This window comes from Micropterus dolomieu, linkage group LG18, assembly GCF_021292245.1.
Source record: "Micropterus dolomieu isolate WLL.071019.BEF.003 ecotype Adirondacks linkage group LG18, ASM2129224v1, whole genome shotgun sequence".
Classification (NCBI taxonomy): Eukaryota; Metazoa; Chordata; class Actinopteri; order Centrarchiformes; family Centrarchidae; genus Micropterus; species Micropterus dolomieu.
In genome coordinates, this window is record NC_060167.1 from 8,559,183 (window position 1) to 8,578,581 (window position 19,399).

Consider the following 19,399-nt stretch of genomic DNA (forward strand, 5'->3'; position numbering starts at 1 on the left):
AGTAACAGCATACAGTGTGTGAACACAGCGTAGTACTAAACCAAATCTGAGAAAAATCCTCTTTTGTCCAAAATATATATTTCTCTACATTCCCCTTACTGTCTCTGGGCTTTAACTACAAGTTTATCTTTAACTGGTCTGAACAGATCAATCCGCTAATGTTCAGACTCCAATGCATTACCTACGTCAAGCTGAAATCTAATGGTCACATGTTTTTGCAATCTGTGGAGACAGTGAGTTCTGTAAATATAAGATTCCCAGAGAACACTTGATATCTGCTAGTCTGATGCCTAAAATTATAGCGTCTCCCTATCAACCAGCCAAGAGCGATTGCTGAAAACTGCAGAGAGCATTCATACTTTTTGGGGTCTGATAGTGACACCGCGCATGAACTGTTTATAAGCTGTATCTCACCTGTTACCTGAATGAAGCCTACTAAGAAAATCCCCTTTACAACTTGTAGAATGGAAAAGAAAAATTGTAGAAATTCAAAAGTCATTATTCACCACACATCAACAGTATTAACCCAAAAAGTGGCACATTTTAACTGCACTTCATGTTTCCAAGTTGTTTAAAGGTTTTCAGTGGAAGTGGATGGTCACCTTCACTGGTGATCTTCAGCCACCTTCAGCTCTGCTTATCAGAAGAGACATTTATTACCTAACTACTCCAGGCCATGATGACGATGGCTTGGTTTTCATCTTCATGTTCAAACGTTGCAGATCTGCGTCTTCTACCATTTGGGCTGCAGATCTAGATTTGACAAGAGAGAAAGAGATAGTTTTGGGTGTTTCTCAGTCCACATTTAGAACCAACACTGATACATATATTTGTGGGAAGAAAAAGCCAAAAGAAACAGTTTGTCATTAAATCTGATCATTTTCAGGTGTGTAGCCAAACTAGTGAAGTGGCTCTATGGACGGCAATCTTGATTACTCAATCCCAGTCTCATACTTTAGTGATCCTCTGGTCTGGGCTTTTTTTTTTTCCTGGTTTAAGCCCCTGAGCTGAGGGAAATAGTAATGCTACGTGCACAAAGCCTGGCCCATAAAGAAATGGTTTTCGCAGTTTGGTCTGCGTAGATGGGATGATCAACGTCCGACTTCACTAATGCTCTTGTTGCTGTATGGGATCAATCATCTGCAGCCAACATCTGGTGGAAAGATTTCTTAGAAGTTTGTTATAGCAGCAGAATAATGGCCGTGGTTTTGGACTCGTATGTTCTGCTATTAGATGGGGGACAAATTAAAGGGAAAACCAGAATAAAAGAGTAAAGAAACATATCAAATGCAGATGCTTCCGTGTGTGTGGGCTCTCTGAATTGTTTGAAAATGATAATAAAATGAGTCACCAGCTCTCAACCCAGTTTAACACCTATAAACGATTTTGGATCGATGTGCCAATTTTGTGTTGTCTGTGACTGTCTCTGATGCTATATGTCCTTTTGTTATGTAGGCTGTGTTTGTTTTCTGTCTATCTGCTGTACTCATTTCTCTCTGACAAAATACATCTTTATCTGAAAGACACTACCTGATTAAATAAAGATTGTATTAATAAATGAGGGAATTTCTTGCAGAGGAAAGGTGTTTATCCCTCCAATACACTTCTAGCCATAAAGGAAGGCAGGTGAAGTTTACTGATCATGTTGTTATGAAAGCACAGCACCAGCCTGAAAGATCTGAAAGAGGATGTTCTGGTTTGACTCTTGTAGGGTGAATGGTTTGTGTCTGTGTGAGAATTCTTGGGAACATACCGGGGCACAGGAGTTGTTCTGTCTGATACACAGATTCAGTTTGCAGTGCAGGTAGACTTCCCCAGTTTTCCCACTGAACTTGAACATTTTGAAGGAGAAGTAGTTGGATGTTCCCTGTCCATTGCCCTCCATAATCACGGATTTGTCAGAAGGGTTACTACAGCTGTTTAGAAACAGAAATTCAGAAATTACCACCTGCAGACATTTGAGGTTCTATAGCATCTATCAGCATCAAACCCTCACATGAAACCTTTCAGATACCCAATGGAACCTATTTAGGTTTATCTTCCAACATTTGTAAGTAAGTAAATAGAATAACCCACCTCATGAGCACCAGCGGCACCAATTCAGAACTACCACTTTGATAAAAGCTTTAAATATTAATATGATATCCTTTAACTGAGAGTTTTGACTACCATATAGTATCTAATGCACTTCTGTCAGACAAATGTGTTTAAGTAATGACATGTCGTAACACATAAGTGGTGCACACCCACACCCTTTGGGGGGCAGCACAAATTGACAGCTTTTTGCCCCATTTGTCTTTTGAGATTTAGCATCTGGGAAGTTCTCTGACTCTCTTGACAAGTCTTTTAACAGCCCGCTGCTTTTCAGCAGCTGGGCAGGTGGAGTATGTTACATTTGGACAGAGACAAGCCAGCTGTTTCCCTCTTTTTCCAGTCTTTGTGCTGAGTTAAGTTATCAAGCTGGTGGTATCCTTCAGGGATCATTAACTGGTTGCATCCTGCCTGAAATCCAGAACTTTCTTTCTCACCAAAAGCCTCTCAGCTATCAGCACCAATGAATTTGATTATAAGGCTCTATAAATAAACCTCTGTCTCTCACCCGTTGATGATGAGGTTGTACTTCAGACTCGATTTGGCTGATGGTTCGTTGGTTGCAAAACAGGAGTCCGTCACCAAAGCAATCCTTTGATCATCCGAGATGCCCACCTTCATCTCAAACCAGACCCTCTGGTTCAGGTGGAGCTCTGTATTTGAATTCACAGCTTGTGTACGGCCAGTGTCGGTGAAGGCCTTCATGGTCAGAGTGTAGTTACGATCTCCAGATGTAATATATGTTACTAGACCGCTGCAGAATGAACATATACAAACACACATCAGCTGTCTTCTACTCAAAAACTCCTAAAAATACCTCTAGAACTAGGTCCTCCCTCTTCTCAGAGTGTAACAAAACCTTAAGCTGAGTATCGATATTTTTAATTGTTTAATGTTCTTTGTTTTACTAATTCATGAGTCTCCTAATAGGATTCAGGTCATTTTGGGTTGATGGTTTAATATATATTCTACCTGGCCCACAGGGAGAGGAGGTATAATTCAATTAGGGGGAAAATCCATTCTATAATGCATACAACCACATTTTGTTTTTTGCAATATAGTGTGTCATGATATATTGTTGAATCTCTACCCAGCACACACCTGCTGTTGCCGCCTTTGATTTTGATGCCCGTTGGGAAATTGATGTTTATTTCTGGAAAAACAAGGGGGCATGTGAGGTCCATCAATTCCTCATGTGTGGTCTCCAGTATGACACCATTCTTATAGATAATTTGGCTGTTGTCCATCTGCAAGGTCACAGGAAGCGAGATATTTATACTGCAAAAAACGTCTGCTTCAACTTGTTTTATCTGCCCTTTTTTTTAAACATTTAGTGTTGCTGACTGAGATTGAGCCTCACAGACCAGCAACATTTCAAGAACCCCATGGTGTCGCATGTTAGAATGATTAAAAACTACAGAGGAGAGAGACACCCACCCTGATCAACGTCCCACAGGATTTGGTCTTGGTGTCGAAGCCTAAGGTCACCATGTGGGTCTCATTGTCTATCTCACCTCTGCAGGTCTTGTCATAGAGGTGCAGGTCTGAGTAGAGGATGCCTTTGTCCTCCAGGAGACAACCCACCAGAGTAACTGACCGAGTGGTCTTATTGCAGACCACATTTTCACCTGAACACCAGGACACATGACAGAAAGTAAAACATACAGTACATGCAACAGTTGATGCAACCCCCCCCCACCGAGCCAGACTGTCCTATACACTCACCATAGCACATTGCGTATAGGACCCCCATATCAAGCAGGGCCCTGTCTCACTCTCGTTTCAAAGGTGAAAAAAGTGTTTATGTTTACAACTTTGATGAGACGATGTAGAGGAAACTATCCTTCTGGGCTCAAGAAGAGGAAATTAAAACTCAACAACAGTGAATTGCGGAAACAGCAGTCACGTAAACGTGTTCTCTCAAAGTAGCAAATAACAGTAATGTTTGGTTAAAGTGCAGCTGCAGTAAGTCTCTCTCCCAGGGTTCAATCTGAGCTTTGTGTGGGTCTCTAAACTACTAACTAACATTACCGGCAGAGATAAATAAATAAATAAATAAGGAGAGAGAGATCATAAGCAAACGCACAAACACACACCCGGCAGTCCACTACTTGCCCCAGATGTCTTCAATATTGCAACAAAGTTTAAGTTTCAATAGCCTGAAAATTGCCTTTAAAGACTACTGGTCAAGGAGAGACGTATTTTCGCCCTTTCTGGTAGGTATAATATTAAAGTGTTTATTATTATTATTATGATTATTTTACACACTGCTGTCCGCCAGGCACACAGTAGCAATTATATGTAGCATTCTACTAATTGAAGGATGCATCAAAAAGCCAATAATATTAAACGAATAAGCTGCAGTCAATACAGAGTACTACAATGGCCTATAACTGAGTTCATATTCGAGGGTCGCGGCCTAAACCTGTCTAAACTGTGCGCACGATAGTGGCTGATGGTGGAGAAGTGCAGCCATCCTGTCAGTCATGCAATGTGCAGCGTAGTTCAATAGGAAAGTAGGCTATATTAATTTCAGTCTGTATATCTTTTTAATGTAAATAATATGCTAGTAGGTACTAATTACAATGAAAAATACATCATTTCTGATTCCCAGTAATGGTTGTTGATAAATTAATTAGAGACCCCCACAGATGCATGATTTTACTGCTTCCATGGAAGCTCAGACCCTCCTTATGGGAGCTGAGCTCCTACTGGCTCCCACATAACTCGAACCCTGCTCTCTCCAGTCTGTCTGTCTTACTAACCCAGCTGGGCAGCGCATCTCTTGGTCTCTGGTTTGCTTGCAAGACTTTGTGCCTGAACAATGTTAGAATGAAATACAACTATTTATACGTTTGATCTGACATGCAGCCGTGATTACTGTACTGTTATATTCAGATAGACATAATTACATATTCATTTATTTTTTAAGGGAGACTTGCAAAGTAAGGTTAACAATAAACTTGTTGAATCTTAATAATTACTATTATTATTATTACTATTATGCAACTCCGAAAAAATAACCGCATCGTGCATGAATGTGCACAAAATGAAACTGGCACAGTCCGGCAGCAACATTAGTTTAGTGGGACCAGTCCAGACAATATAGGGGCCTTATGGCACTCCTTATAGGCGTACATGATTTTAAACAAGAGAGTTATTATCTGTTTCTCAGTCAAGGTTTAGTTACAACTCTGTTGATTAGCGATATGGAAGAACATCTCTCAGTAAATAATATCCAATACGTATTCAGTCAACTCATAGTATAAATAGTATTTTACTTTTGACAATGTAATAATGGAAACCTGGGGTAGTGTGAAGTAGTTTGAAGATGTGTGTTTGCAGATTGGCCCCCAGTCAAAACAGACCTTATGAGGACTGAGTTACTGTGTAGAGGTACATTAAAACGAGCAGTGGATTTTGCTAGACAAGGTTTCCATTCAGGCTTACTAAAGAGACACACTGTTTAAAAGGAGGGAGTTCTCTAGAGAGAGCACTGCGGTGTCAGGTGTGACTGTACACCAATTCTAAAATGTCTACATGGCTCATGATTCAGGCAGGAGGGCCCCATAGCAGAATTTTGCTTAGGGCCCCAGAGAGGTCAGGACCGGCTCTGACACCCGCTGTATTTTTGATGCAATAGGTAAAATGTCACAACTTTATGATTACGGTTGACTTAGTTCAGTTGTAGGCTAAGTAGAGATGGTGCAATTGAACAAATTAGAGGGTCTAAATATTGTGAATTTGTTGTGTTACAGCCGTCTTACCAAAAGTGTTTAAGGATCTGTATGTGGAGGCAAATATGGCCCGACAGTAGCAACGGGTTCCACCGGTGTTGCTGTTCTCACCGCAGAACTCATGAGCACTGCAGAACCGGTCCTGACAGAAGGCTTGAGGGTCTGCAGCTACAGAGAGCAACAGAAAGACAGAGAGATGTAAAAGGCTGAGGGAAAACCACCAAAACACATAAAAGTAGAGCTTCCTCCTCCTTTTTGAAGTCCAACTGAAATTAAAATTATTTAAATATAAATATCCTTCGTGTTTGTTTTTTACAAACTCCATTTCAAGAAAAGTTGAGATATTTTCCAAAATACATTAATCTGGGAGTTGTTAATTCCCATGAACCTTTATTTAACTAATTTCCATTGTGTTACATCACCTTTCCGTTGTTCCCCAAAAAAACAAGCTGAAATGTCATCTGACCACAGCACACGGTTCCACTTTGAAAGTTTTTCCCTTTGATTAAAAATTTTCTCACAAAAGGATGAGCCACGATGGCAGATGTTACTTTAACATCCAATCATGTTATCTTACAAACAGATGTTACTTGAATATTCTGGATATTATCTTATTTTAACTCTGTCCCAACTTTTATTGTGTGTTGCAGGCATGCAAATCTAACACTAATACTATTGAAAATATTCACAGATTATTGTTTTTATTGCATTTTGGAAAATATCCCAGCTTTTCTGGAAATAGAGTTTGTAATTTGTGCACTTAATTAGTCAAAGCTGTCATTACTTGATCAAGATGAATATCTTTTTACCAACACAGGTAGAATTTTGGGATGTATAAAGTTTTCAGCCATGCTAGCAGCATTGCTCTATGGATGGCAATGGTGGTCCACTATTGAAGACTCCACAGGCTGAAATATCTTTTTAGATATTGTCTCAGACATTTTTGGTTGTCAGACAATGAATCATGCTGAGTTTGGTGATCCCCTGAATTTTTCTACTTTTCTACTTGTGGTTTTTATTGAAATGTCTCGACAGCTATTGGATGTATTGTAATGAAATTTGTTGCAGACATTTATGGTCCCCAGAGGATGAATCCTACTGACTTGGGTGATCACTTAACTTTTCATCCAACGCCACCTTCCAGTCAAATGTAAATGTGTAGAGTACTTTTTAATGACTAAATTCATGCAAAACCAATGACATTCCCATCAACCTCAGTTTGGTTTATGTTAAGTGCTTATTAGCAAATGTCATCATGCTTATACCTCCTAATATGCATTGTTACTGCTATCAGGTTAGCATGGTAATGTTAGCATTTAGCTCAAAGCACTGCTGTGCCCAGGTACATTCTCAATGAGCGCTGGCATGGCTGTAGAATTTGAGTGTAAGCCTATAAATCATCTCATCCCTTCTTTGCACAACTCTGTAACATTAATGGACATTCTTACAGCAGCTGGCATTTAACCTCCAGCTCTCCAGTTTGTCGTTGTTGTACAGGCTGCAGGCTCTGGCATAGACCTCCAGGAACTGACAGTTGAGACCGTCTACAGTAGGATATTTGCACAAAGTGTTGATGCAGGCAGTTACGTAGGGCTCTGGATCGATGTTGCTGTGACAGGCGGTAAAGGGCCTCTCCTTCAGGAGATTGCAGCTGGAGGCAGAGAAGGACAGTGGCAGATGGAATAATGAACTTCAGTCAGCAGAGAAAAAAGATATATGTGAAATGTTCAGCTACAGTCAAAAGCACTTTCTGAACACCATTGCGTTATGTTGCCATAAATCAGGTGTATACAGACCAACATGAAAAAACACATCCTCCTCTGGGCCCCAGCAAAAAACTGCAGGGTCATCTGGAAAAAAGGTTGAACTCTGGCAATGCACTGGCAACATCATCTAGTTATGGATTGTGTTGGCCAATTAAATATGTGCATGGGTGTATGGTAGATTGCTTTGTAGCAAAACAGTGTAAATCTACAGTTTGCATGGTTTACCTGTCGATTAACGAGATGGAGGATAAAAACTTATTTTTCAATGTATTGGCCATTGTGTCTGATAAATCTATGGACTGATATTTGTGTCAGTAGAATCTGAATTTGAATAATTTAGACATGAATTTAAGCTGCTCATCTTGAATAATTGCACTAAAAACTGAATCTGATAAGCATAATTTGAAATTGAATTTATTAGTTTGAAGTTCCAATGTACTTGAAATTGTATGTAATGTTATGAAATTGAATTCAGTTGCAACTTAAACTGTATTTGAGCCTCACTAAAAACTCTTAATCTTCTTTCACTTCACAGTTCACAGCTCTCTCAATTCAAATTTGCTTCATTCATTTCTAATTTATGTATGAAAAATATGTATCATATAATCATGCAAGTATGCCCACTGTGCAAAAATATCCTCACTACCAAGTACCTGTACTGGGAGCTTGTTTCAAACCAAGTGGGAACCTCAGGGTCTGATAAATGAAGCCAATGTAGAAGTGCCTTAAACCTGCCGTCTTTGTATAGATGTTGTAGTCAGCAGTATCACTCTCCTTTTCCCTAGTGTTTCTGTATGATCTCCCACTCCTTGACATTTTTGTTGTTCCCGTCTGTCTTCTCTGTGGCTGTTTCTATATGTAAGTGGGTGTGGTGGATCTGGCTCTCCTCTACCTTGTACTTACACCTGTGATTACCTGCAAACCTGAGGCTCATCTACACAAGCTGCCTGTTTATATACACCGCAGTTTCTTGTCTTCCTCAAAAAAGCATGATGTTCATTTTCTAAATTGTGGTACCGTTTAGAGTAAAATATATGGAAAAGCAGGCTATGCTTTAAGGCGTGGCTACATTGTGACTGACAAGTAGTTACACGGCGACCTGTCATGTGTAGTAATGGATATCCCTCCCTAGCTCCACCCTCTCATTCAAATATGGTCACTTCTGGTTCCAAAATACCAAGACGGTGACGCTGGGGCTATGTGACGTCTACTTCTTTGTGGTTCAAACTCATGGATATGTTACTCAGACTGGACTTCCTGGCGTTTGTTTTTCACACTGTCTAAACACAGATTACGTGTTGTTACCTGAAACTGTGTCTCATACAGATTAGTATTACCTCAAACTGTCACCTCTGTTTCTGAAATAAAAAGGTGTATTATGTGAGTTAATGTGTGATGAGTTGTATGGAAAGAAGTGTTTCATGTGTGGCTCTGCTCACCGTTTAGTCGTTGTGTTGCAGTTGATCGTTCTGTCAGTGGTGTCCTCGTAGTGTGTCTCACAGCTTTAGGAGGCAACAAACACCAGAGGATCAAGACCATTTCCCTATTACTCCATAACCACACACATAAAGCACCCAACGAGGACCCCCACAGTATTTGTACAATGGATCACCAGCAGTAGTAAGGCAGAAGTCAGTGGGACATTCAGGTTGTGATGGAGTTCTTACCCGATGGTGCTGCTGTCAGAGAGCCTCGCTTTACTGAAAGAGCTGGAGTTGCCACATAAACCGTCCACAGATGGAGCTTGTCCACTTGGTCCTGGTGAGTTTTAGGAGAGAATGTGAGTCTGATCAATAAAATAGCAGCACACTAAAGGACAGTATTCATTTATTCAACATGGTCAGAAATGAGGGTAATAATAATAAGGGTGACTGAGACTGGCAGCCACCTTGTCTGCGGCTGTTCACACACCGCATATAACAATGAATCTGTGTCTAATGGCACCATTGTCCTTGTGCTGTGAACTAGGTCCGTCACTTTTCATCAAAAACTACCAGTTTGTCAGTGTATTATTGCCGCAGGCAGCACTTAGGATTCCAACATTTTTCTGTCTGTCGCGCCCTCTTGCCATAGGGACTAGGTTATAGTTGGTGCAAAATGGAGAAAACTAGAAAAACAAGCCAGGCTGAGTAGATAATCATGACACGTAATCATCTGAGAAGTGTGAAAACAATTTGGATTTGACACCGTAGATGATTAAAACAGTGGTTAGAAGACTTCTGCTGACTTTGTAAAATGTGACTGCCTGACAATAATGTCAGCTTGCCACTTACATTAATCATACCATGTATTTTAGGATAGGCTGTGTGGGTTTGAATTGATTTTCACCTGTTAGATCGGATTCGTTTAAAATAAATTTTTCTTGAAAAAGTGACAGGTCTATTGCAGACGAAACACAGAAGCGCAGAGGAAGGCCACTTCTGGAGCAGACAAATGCAGGAATAACCACACGATATGTCTCTTTGTTAAAACTTTCACGATGGCTGAAAATGTGACAGTAGTTGTCAATCAAATCTAATCAAGCCACACCCACACAGTCCTAATTAAGCTTATTCATTCTGTTTTAAAAAGGTTAAACTCTTACTGGATGATAAATCATGATTTTATTTTCTGAAGGTTTTATGGCTCTTATCTGGTCATCAGTCTTTATTGTTATAAAAACATTAAGGTTTCAGGGGCTTTAAGACGTCCTGACCCATCTACCTGACACCTTATAAACGTCACAAACTTAGCACCGCCGACAAATGCAAGTTGTTCCTCCAATTAGGGAAATAGCCATAGACAAAAAAGATGTGACCAGTGATTCAGAGGTTGTGGACCTCACCCTTTGATGAGGTCATCTCAAAGTCAGCCAGTCATTTCACAGACACGTAAAATGTAGCCTACAGAGGTGTACAAATTTGTGGAAAAACTTTTTCACACTCATCACAGGCAATTGTCAGACTTTTCTTTTGTTAAGACAAAACTGGTTAGTTAAATACAAGAACAGAATACTCTATTTTGTTTTGTCTCCGAGTACTCCAACATCTATCCAACACTGCAGTCTCTTCCCATGTTTATCCATTGAGTGACCTGTACCTTTAATGTCTATCTGTGCAGTGTAGCCATCAAAGAAGACAGTCATCATGTAGTTCAAGTGTGACATCTTGGCTGTCACTCCAGTCAGGTCCTTAGAGAGCTCCACACCGTGAACCAGCTGAGCTGTGGCGTTGACCGTCATCATTATGTTGTCCAGCTGCATCACAGCAGAGGGAAAAAGGGTATATATGTGTGTGTGTGTGTGTGTGTGTGTTCAGCTACTCCTACTGCCATACACAGTAAAAGCATTAGAGCTACAAGCTTTAAGTTCTGAGGAATTATTGTCTGAAATAGGTTTGTCATTCTCCATGACTCCAACTTTTTGTTTTTTATAAGACTACAAAAAGCCTTGGCTAGTTAGACTTCTCTTCAGGAAAGTGTGTGCTTCCAGTGGAATAGGCATGATATGTGGATTCAACTGTAGGGGTGTGGTAAAGACGATCCTCTACTGACTTTTTACAGCTGTAAACTGTAGCACACTAGGTAGCTTACCTGAACTCTCCCGCCTTGTTCCAGATTAATATGAACACCTGGTTCATCCAGAGACAAGATCACACTGTCCAAAAAACTAACATCTTTACGCCGTCGTTCCTGGAATGTCGCGAGAACCTGGAAACCTGGGATTGATGGGGTTTTCATCAGAGTGTACACACACCGATCCTGGACAGAGTTAACGTCGCCGAGGATATCAATGACAGTGGGGCCGGTTACACTGCACAGGATGCACCTGGTGTGGGATGGAGGTGGGGGGCAGATACAAGAACAAAATAACATTGTGAGCATGAGCACAGATTTGTTAAAGACTGGTGGTTTTACTATGATACACACAAAGTGAAAGCACTGCTGAAACAAGACTAAGAGTCTACAGCCGTGCTAGCAGACATAATGTTTACCATGTTCACTATCTAATTTTTACAGATTAGCAATAAACACAAAGGACCGATGCGGCTGATGGGAATTGTCATTGTTTGGCCTTGATGATAAGATTTAATTTACATCAGTTGCTTAAATCTTTTCATAGAATTATCTGTCAAATACGAAGGAAACATATTTACTGCTCATCTCCCTGGCAAAGCTCCATGGAGCCACAGGTACTTAAATGGAGGACTGTAGTCAGGTAGAGCAGCAAGCGAAGCATGTTGGAGGTGACCAGTCAGAGATCTGGAAGAGACAAAAATCACAATCATCATCAGAATGGGCCTTTTTGAATAAATATGCTGAAATACATAAAGATCCACCCCAGTTGTCAGTGAGTCTAGACAGTGAGGCAAGAAACGAACATACAACCACAAATACAAGTTTAGACAAAGATATTATATACAGACAAATAGGCTTACATTGATACATACTACTTGCCTACAGTGCATCTCTAGAGTTTTTGTCTTCCTTTTGATGGCACTACATAATAAGGTGCGATCCATCAATTAGTTGACGAGCTGATTCAAGTGTCCCAGTAAGACTATGACAGTGAGTCAGCATGAACAATACCAGGACTCCAAAACTGAAGTACCTAAATGAAATTCAGCCATTATTCATTTACTATTTTATCATTTTATTATTATAAATGTCAACATTTCTGCTGTGAAAGAAGCCTTTAGAGAAAACACATATATACTGTACATATAAACCTTTACTTAAACAGGAAAAGTCCCATTGAGACACAGTCTCTTTTACAAGGGAGTCCTATGTAGCACAAGTAAAACACAATTTTTCAACTATGAGTTGAAAAACACTACATTACATAAATTAAAATACAATACAAATTTACACAACGTTTACAAGATATTTACATAGACAAAAATGCAATGAATTTAAATAAAATTAAACAAAGAGATCTACCTATTGTTAATTAAAAACAAGTGCATATGTCCGTGAGAGTGTCTGATTCTTTTTTTAAAAGCAGCTAAGGAAATTGGCACGCCAATCTTAAGCTTAAACTGGAAGTTCATTACAGGACGAAGGGCCATAGTAAGACAGACTCCTCTTTCCTGCATCTGTCCTCATTCTTGGTAAGTATTTATAAGTATCAACAAGTTCAATGGCTTCATCTTGCAATGTGTTAATAGCAAGAGCTGTGACTTTAGTATTAAACATCCTCCTATTGCTTTGTGCTCACGAATATTTGGCTATGCTGTAATCATTGTGTCACTTCTTCATGTTTCTTATTCATAAAGGCTGTAAACCTGTTTATTCATTCTGTCAGTCTACGGTTGTGCACATATTGAGCAGATTACATTTTCTCATGCATTCTCTGCATTTAACAGCTCCTCTACGTTTTTCTTTGCGGATCCTACATATACCATAATTATAGGTGTCATTTACACAGGGGACGCTGGGGACATGTCCCCATCCCTTTATGAAATGGCTGATTTTGTCCCCATCAATTTTTGAAAGCATAATTTGTTAAATATGTTCTGAAAAATTGCTCGCAACAATAAATGTTAAATAACAAATTAAAGTGCTTTGAGAAATAAATGTGCCATGTCCAAGTAAGTAAAAAAAGCTGTTTTCTGCATTATATTCCATTCCATTATATTTTTATATTTTGAATTGTCACCTGCCACCTGAATCTTGTGTTTCTCTTCATATAAATAGACATTTATACCATAAATTGGTGCAGGAAATGTCTCCTGAATGCAGTAAATTAAGTAAAGTAAGTTAATTTAATGCTCAAAATCTCAGAACCCCCACCCCTACTCATATATTTCAGCATCGAATATTTCTTCACAATACCGTTAAAATATCTTCTCATCTTGTTCTTGTGACCAAAGTCTTTCATCGCACCCATGATCTCAGACCTTTTGTCCCCACCACTTTTCAACACAAAGTGACGCCCTTGACCATAATGCAACTTATTAGCATCTTTTTATTAATTCATCTGCCTGCAAAACATCCACATGCTTAGTAGAACGCCAAGGTGTCTTGCAGAGATTTAAGTAGATCACTTCTCCTAAACTGATCATAAGACAAGATACCACCTCCACACTTCATCATTATTATTAATGTATCAAACTAGTGGAGTTCACCTTTTAAGACAGATGCACTTTTGTCTTTTTTTGAAGACATGGGGCTTAGTTTGGCTTGTGCTTGCAGGATTTGCTGCCAACTGAGGATGTACACAATCACAGCTCTCCTCTTTTTACAAATTCAAGCCTCTGCTTTTTCCAAAGGGGTTTCCAGTTTTCCTTTGGCTGTCTTGCTGTGTGTTTAAAGAAGCAGAGGACTACTGAAGATATGCAGAAAAAGATGGAAGCGTCGTTGTCTTACCCTAAGAAAGATGAATTGATGTCGATGTCTCAGAGGATTTGTCTTGTTCCTCCGTCAGTGTGATGGACTGTGCTCTCTCTCTCTCACGCCGTCTCTCTTTTTTGTGCCTCCTGGTTGACAATTGTGTGACTGGTTGATGAAATGTCCACTTTTATCCTCTTGGCTTTGTTCTTCCTCAACTGGTTTTGTCACCTTTATACCGCATGTTACAGAAGAATGTGCGCTGGGTGGGGATAGCAGTTGACTGCGGTGGCTCTGAAGTTCAGAACAGTTTCACAAAAAACAGAAACAAAATAAAAAATGTAAAAACATAACAAATACAAAATCATATTATTATATTTCTGTTTTTGTATGGATTTAACAAACAAGACATCCTTTACAGATGTTGCAAGGTGTAATTTTGAACTTTTTAACCTATTTTTTTATTACTTAATCAAATGTATTATTACCACTATTATAATCATCATGGGTTGGGAAGGGATCAGATGGGGCAGGGGCATACAGTTGTTTGATCTTGGTGGAACTTTTGCGTAGTTAAACATAATTACAAAATGTATTTCATGAGTTTTAATGCTCAGGTTGTTGTATGCAAACTGTATGAATGGTCTTGAATGTAACTGAACAAGAAATACTTGACATAAAAGTTATTTTATTGTTGTGAGTGATGCGTTTTACCTCCAGGGAAGAACAGACGGATTGTTTCACTTGTGAAGGAGATTTAGACAGGATGCATTTAAAGCAACCAGTTTGTTCCCTGTCAACCTGCCTGCCTTCTGGTTTGCCTGCTTTTACCTGTAATTTATGGAATTATTTACCTATTTTTCTGCATGTGGGTCCAACCCTAGGAGAGTTGGAAGTAACAATACTTAAATGATGAAAATGCATGTGAATTGAAATATAAAGGGGTAAAAATGGAAGTCAAATGAATAATATAGTGATAAATGATCACTGATTTGATCAATTTAAAGTTGATTTAATTAAAACAGTTGTTATAGGATTAAAACAGAAACACGTTTCTTCATTTTTATGAGCAAGGCACTTACTGTGCTTTCAGACCAAAAGCGAAGCGAGCGTTTGGGGCGGTGAGTTTACATACAAAGTCAATGCAAAGACGCGTAGAGCCGCGATTTCCTGTCGGGCGGCGCAAAATGTGAGTTGAAGATTTCCAACTTGAGCGAATTTTCGCGGTTTCTAATCGCCTTCTCGCGTTGTGTGTGAACACTTGCAGCAAATGTACTCACGCGAGGAAAGCATTGCGAGGATTAAATTCGCGTTTGGTCTGGAAGCACCATTAGGATAAAAGCGTCAGCTTACTGAATAAATGTAATGTAAACTGTCAATTTATGTGATAAACTTGATTTATTATTCACAACACATGACATTTACGATTTAAAGTCTCCCGCATTCACCGTGAGACACACGCTAAGTTAAGAGATGACGTCCTTGATGTTGTCCCGCTATATTCAATTAATGGACGATAATTTTGTGCTGTGTTCATAGCTTTCTCTGTACCCTACTAAAGGCCAGAGCCGTTAAGCAGATTACAAATTAAAAATGTGCTGATGTTGGGGAGTGTAGCCAAATGCGTGCTAAATTATTGATGCAGTCAAAAACTCTCCAACCTCTTTGCAACCACAAGCTTTTTTAGCCAGTGGTGAGTAACATAGGCCTATTCAGATGCAAAAAAAAACAAAAAAAACACCAGTACCTCACAGTAAAAATACTCTGCAAGTACTGCATTGAAAAAGTTAAGTAAAAGTATTGTTATAACCTGGCTCAAAAGGCCACAATAAAAGGAGACACACCATGGTAGAAGTTTAACAGAATGTGTTTATTGAAACCAAAATTACCCATTAAGTATGGGGTATACGCATCAGTGGTTTCAGTCAGGTCAGGATGATGGATGCATGGAAAGTGTGTGTGAGGGTGTTGTAATGTGCAACAAATAATAACTATCAACTAAAACAGCATGTCCAGAAACCAAAGCAAAGGTGGAACCTGTGGAGGGAAACAGATTGTGGCAAGTTAGCAGAGAGGTCCGTCCATCCATCCCTCCCCAGCCCAGCAGTGACCTCAGCCCCCATCCACATTACTGTGTTTTCGAATTAAAACGGAGACCTTTTGCTACATTCGCACCTCCCGTCCAGACTACAACGATGAAGACCTAAAACAGAGAAGTTTGGAAACGTTGCCGACCCCATTTTGCGTTTCAAAACTCTGGAGGGTGTTTTAGTGAAGATGGGCCAAAACAGAGGACTCTCTGATTGGGTCTTGCAAAGCAGAAACACGATGCTGCTGACTGGGTTTTTGACATCATATTTTTATTCAAATATTCTGTACCCTGCAAATAACATTCATCTGCCTACACTTGTACTGTGCATGTCGGCGTATTGCAACAACTCCCAGTCTGTCTGACGCCACACTCCCTTGTTACATTCAGTAACAGTCCCAGCTTGTTATTGATCCATATGCAAAAAAAAAACAAAACAAAAAAAACAAAACACACACACACCACAACTGCTCTGATGCTTAATCTGTATTTATTTATTCTTTCGCCAAATCTCCTGTAACTACGGAATAGACCATCTGCTTCATGTTTACACTGGCACGCGCATGCCCAGTGTACCTGGGGGTCCTAGCTGTGTGTTTTCAGTCGTTTTAATGTAGATCAACTCCAAAACGCAGAAGAAATGCTGGTGTGGACGGTCGTATTCGTTTTAATTCTCCGTTTGTAAATTAAAACGGAGTAGTGTGGATGGGGCCTCAGAATGAGAAGCGTTAAATACTCTACAGGGCAATTAGTCCAGAGTTACTGCAATCAGCTATTCCTCTACAAGGAAGAGAGAAAGATAGGCCACACCCACACATGACCCCACAGGGCATCACCCCCCTTAAAACAGGGGCCCCAAAAGGGGAACCCCAAATCTACTACCTACAAGTACACAATAAAAGCAAGAACACGTTACAGAACACACTCTGGCTGACCTCAAGTAGACCAGAGAAAATTACAAAACTCAGCTGGGGAGATCACAACATTGTCCTTGCTTCTGACATAGGCAACTTCATGCCCGAACTACACTAACAGATCCGGTTCTGCAGAACACAAAATGAGGAATACCGACAACTGGAAAGTTGAGGTCAAATGGAGTGTTTGATTTGACATGGGAAGTCGGAATTTCCGAACTTTCAACTGAAACTCGGGACAACCGCACTACCCCGACTTCGTGATCCAAGATGTCTGTCTGGGTATCAACAGTTAATGAAAGCTGTAGTTTATACTGTTTATTAGCACTTCTGTGAACTTGTGACTCAAATGTTCGTACACAAAGTGCTGTCCAGCTGCTGTCTGTGGACGTGTTGCTACAGTGTTTAGTGTGAGTAAATACCGCACAATACGTTTTTTTTAATCAACCGGTGTATCAATAGCTAACCTGGCTAGTTGTAAACAAACAGCTGGCCGAGCGAGGTTTTCCGACTTGTTAACTGGAACGCCGTCAACTCGGGTGTGACGTCATTTCCAGCTCCGACCTCCGAGGTAAATTGAACGCAGCAATAGCCCCGACCCAAAGTTCACATGAAAATGAGTACCCGAAGCTCATCCCAAACGAACAAGTTGGCCTTCTGCTAGACATGATATACCACAATTCCAGCAACCAAATACACACAAAACTGGAACTATCACAAAAGTGCTAAACCAAAATAGCACACCAACATTTCCCCCCAAACAAAGGCTCACTAGCCAACCAAGTCGTCCCAAGACGCACAGCACAAGGAAACAAAGCTACAACCAGACTCATACTAACCAAACAAAGCATGAGCCAAGTGCCTAATGTATATTACCAAAACTAGCAGGCCAACCCACCAAGTTACAGACGCTAACCTGGATGGTTTACTTTCTCAGTGCCAATGTTTTAGTTCACCAACCAGACCAAAATCTACAATAAACCTCAGGATACTTAGACACGCAAGGTTTAAAGGAAATATGGTAGTACATCATTTAAGATTAGACAAAGCACTGATTTACAGTTTCAACCGTCCCTGTTGGTAACACCCTCACAGAAACAGGCTCTGCCACAACAAGTTTACTTGACTGCAAAGACCCCCTGCTCAACCAAAGATGACAAGGTAACATTTTTAATGTCATCCGTACCACTCACTAACACCATAATGCTCTGTGTTCCTGACTAGTTGCTCTCTCTTAAAGCCACTGGTAAATGCCGACATAGGCGCACCAAAAAACAAAGTCAAAGAAGCCATAACAATAACTTACCAGACAGTAATGTCAACTGCAGATACACATCACAACCCCAACAGGAACACTTCCCCCTAACTGCCTAGTTAAAGAGGTGGTATTATGCTTGTTGGCTTTTCCCCTCTCCTTTATTGAGTTATATCTTGTTGCATGTTACAGGTTTGCAAAGTGAAAAAGCCCAAAGTCCAGCCCAAAGGGAGTTCCCATCTCCCACAGAAAGCTCTGCTCTGAACCGCTTGAAAACAGCTCGTTTGTAGTCCAGCCCTTCACTTCCTTTACTTGTGACATCACAATGAAAACGCATCATAAAGCTTGCCAAGCGGCTAGCGGGGTCAGGCACGCCCTCAAATCAAGCTAGTCTGAGCGGAGGCCCTTTGGCTCGACTCGCCTTTGTTTGGTTTTCCATTGTAGAAATGTTGTATCTTTACCTGCTTCCAGGTACTTTTGTTATATCACCTCACCTCCATCGAGGTTCCAAGTGAGCTGAGGGATACTAAAATGTAACGTGAAAACACAACAGACTGCTGATTGATCAGAGAGAATATTCACTATTCACTGCATCATCATTGCTGCACCAGACAGAGGCCAGCAACAGAAAGTTTTATATTTTACAGTTTCCGTATGGAATTTCATCACTAAATCCACTTCTGAGAAGGTGAGAAATCAGCTGTGTAGATTTCGAATATTGACAGTTTTACGAGAAGTGATGACAGAACAAAAATGTGCTTGAATATTTTCAGAGTTGAGGAGCTCCGCGAGTGGCTGCGGGGGAAGCCTGTACCGACCCGCGGGAGGAGCGTGTGAGTCCGGCCAGCCGCCCGCTCACAGAGCCCTCTGCTCCCGCCGTCACACTGACCGCTACAGCAACAACGGCCGAGGAAAACACAGCTGGAAGGTTTTCATACCGCTTATCTGTTTTTACATTCTGAGGAATGTTGAAACGTGTTAACCATAGAAATATTTTAAGAGCTGGTGTGTGTGTCGCACTGAACATGACGTCGCGGCAGTTGTGCGTGGCATCGCTATGACGACAAGCTACGTACCATCTCTGGGTACTACCTGCAATGGAAAACGGAGCAGGGCCGAGTACAGTCGAGTCTATCGATTTGCGCTATGGTAGCATTTTTCGGCAAGGCAGCATAGATCGTCAGAACATCCGGCAACAGTCCAAGGTTTAGTCCTGATGGAAAGACGTGGAACAATGATGT

At 40.5% G+C, this 19,399-nt stretch overlaps 1 protein-coding gene across 1 annotated transcript; it reads right to left on the reverse strand.

Annotated features, from left to right (window-relative positions):
- Positions 1–22: 22 nt before the first annotated feature.
- On the reverse strand, positions 23–14,029 carry LOC123956561 (alpha-tectorin-like). The gene is made up of 13 exons (XM_046028819.1): positions 13,940–14,029; positions 11,728–11,833; positions 11,165–11,399; positions 10,673–10,829; positions 9,262–9,352; positions 9,034–9,096; positions 7,277–7,479; positions 5,859–5,990; positions 3,529–3,719; positions 3,193–3,338; positions 2,600–2,845; positions 1,754–1,916; positions 23–753 (listed from the first exon to the last, which is right to left on the reverse strand). The coding sequence occupies exons 2-13, from the start codon at positions 11,808–11,810 to the stop codon at positions 661–663; spliced, it is 1,803 nt and encodes a 600-aa protein (XP_045884775.1). The 5' UTR covers positions 11,811–11,833; positions 13,940–14,029; the 3' UTR covers positions 23–660.
- Between the last annotated feature and the right edge of the window lie 5,370 nt (positions 14,030–19,399).

What these genes read in the sequence shown, in the direction of transcription:
- LOC123956561 (XM_046028819.1), bottom strand. Translation starts at nt 11,810, where the DNA reads ATGCTTCGCTTGCTGCTCTACCTGACTACAGTCCTCCATTTAAGTACC. An exon ending in CTTTGCCAGGGAGATGAGCA is followed by an intron (nt 11,400 to 11,727) that starts GTAAATATGTTT and finishes ATCCCACACCAG; the next exon opens with GTGCATCCTGTGCAGTGTAA. An exon ending in TACAACCTCATCATCAACGG is followed by an intron (nt 1,917 to 2,599) that starts GTGAGAGACAGA and finishes GTTTCTAAACAG; the next exon opens with CTGTAGTAACCCTTCTGACA.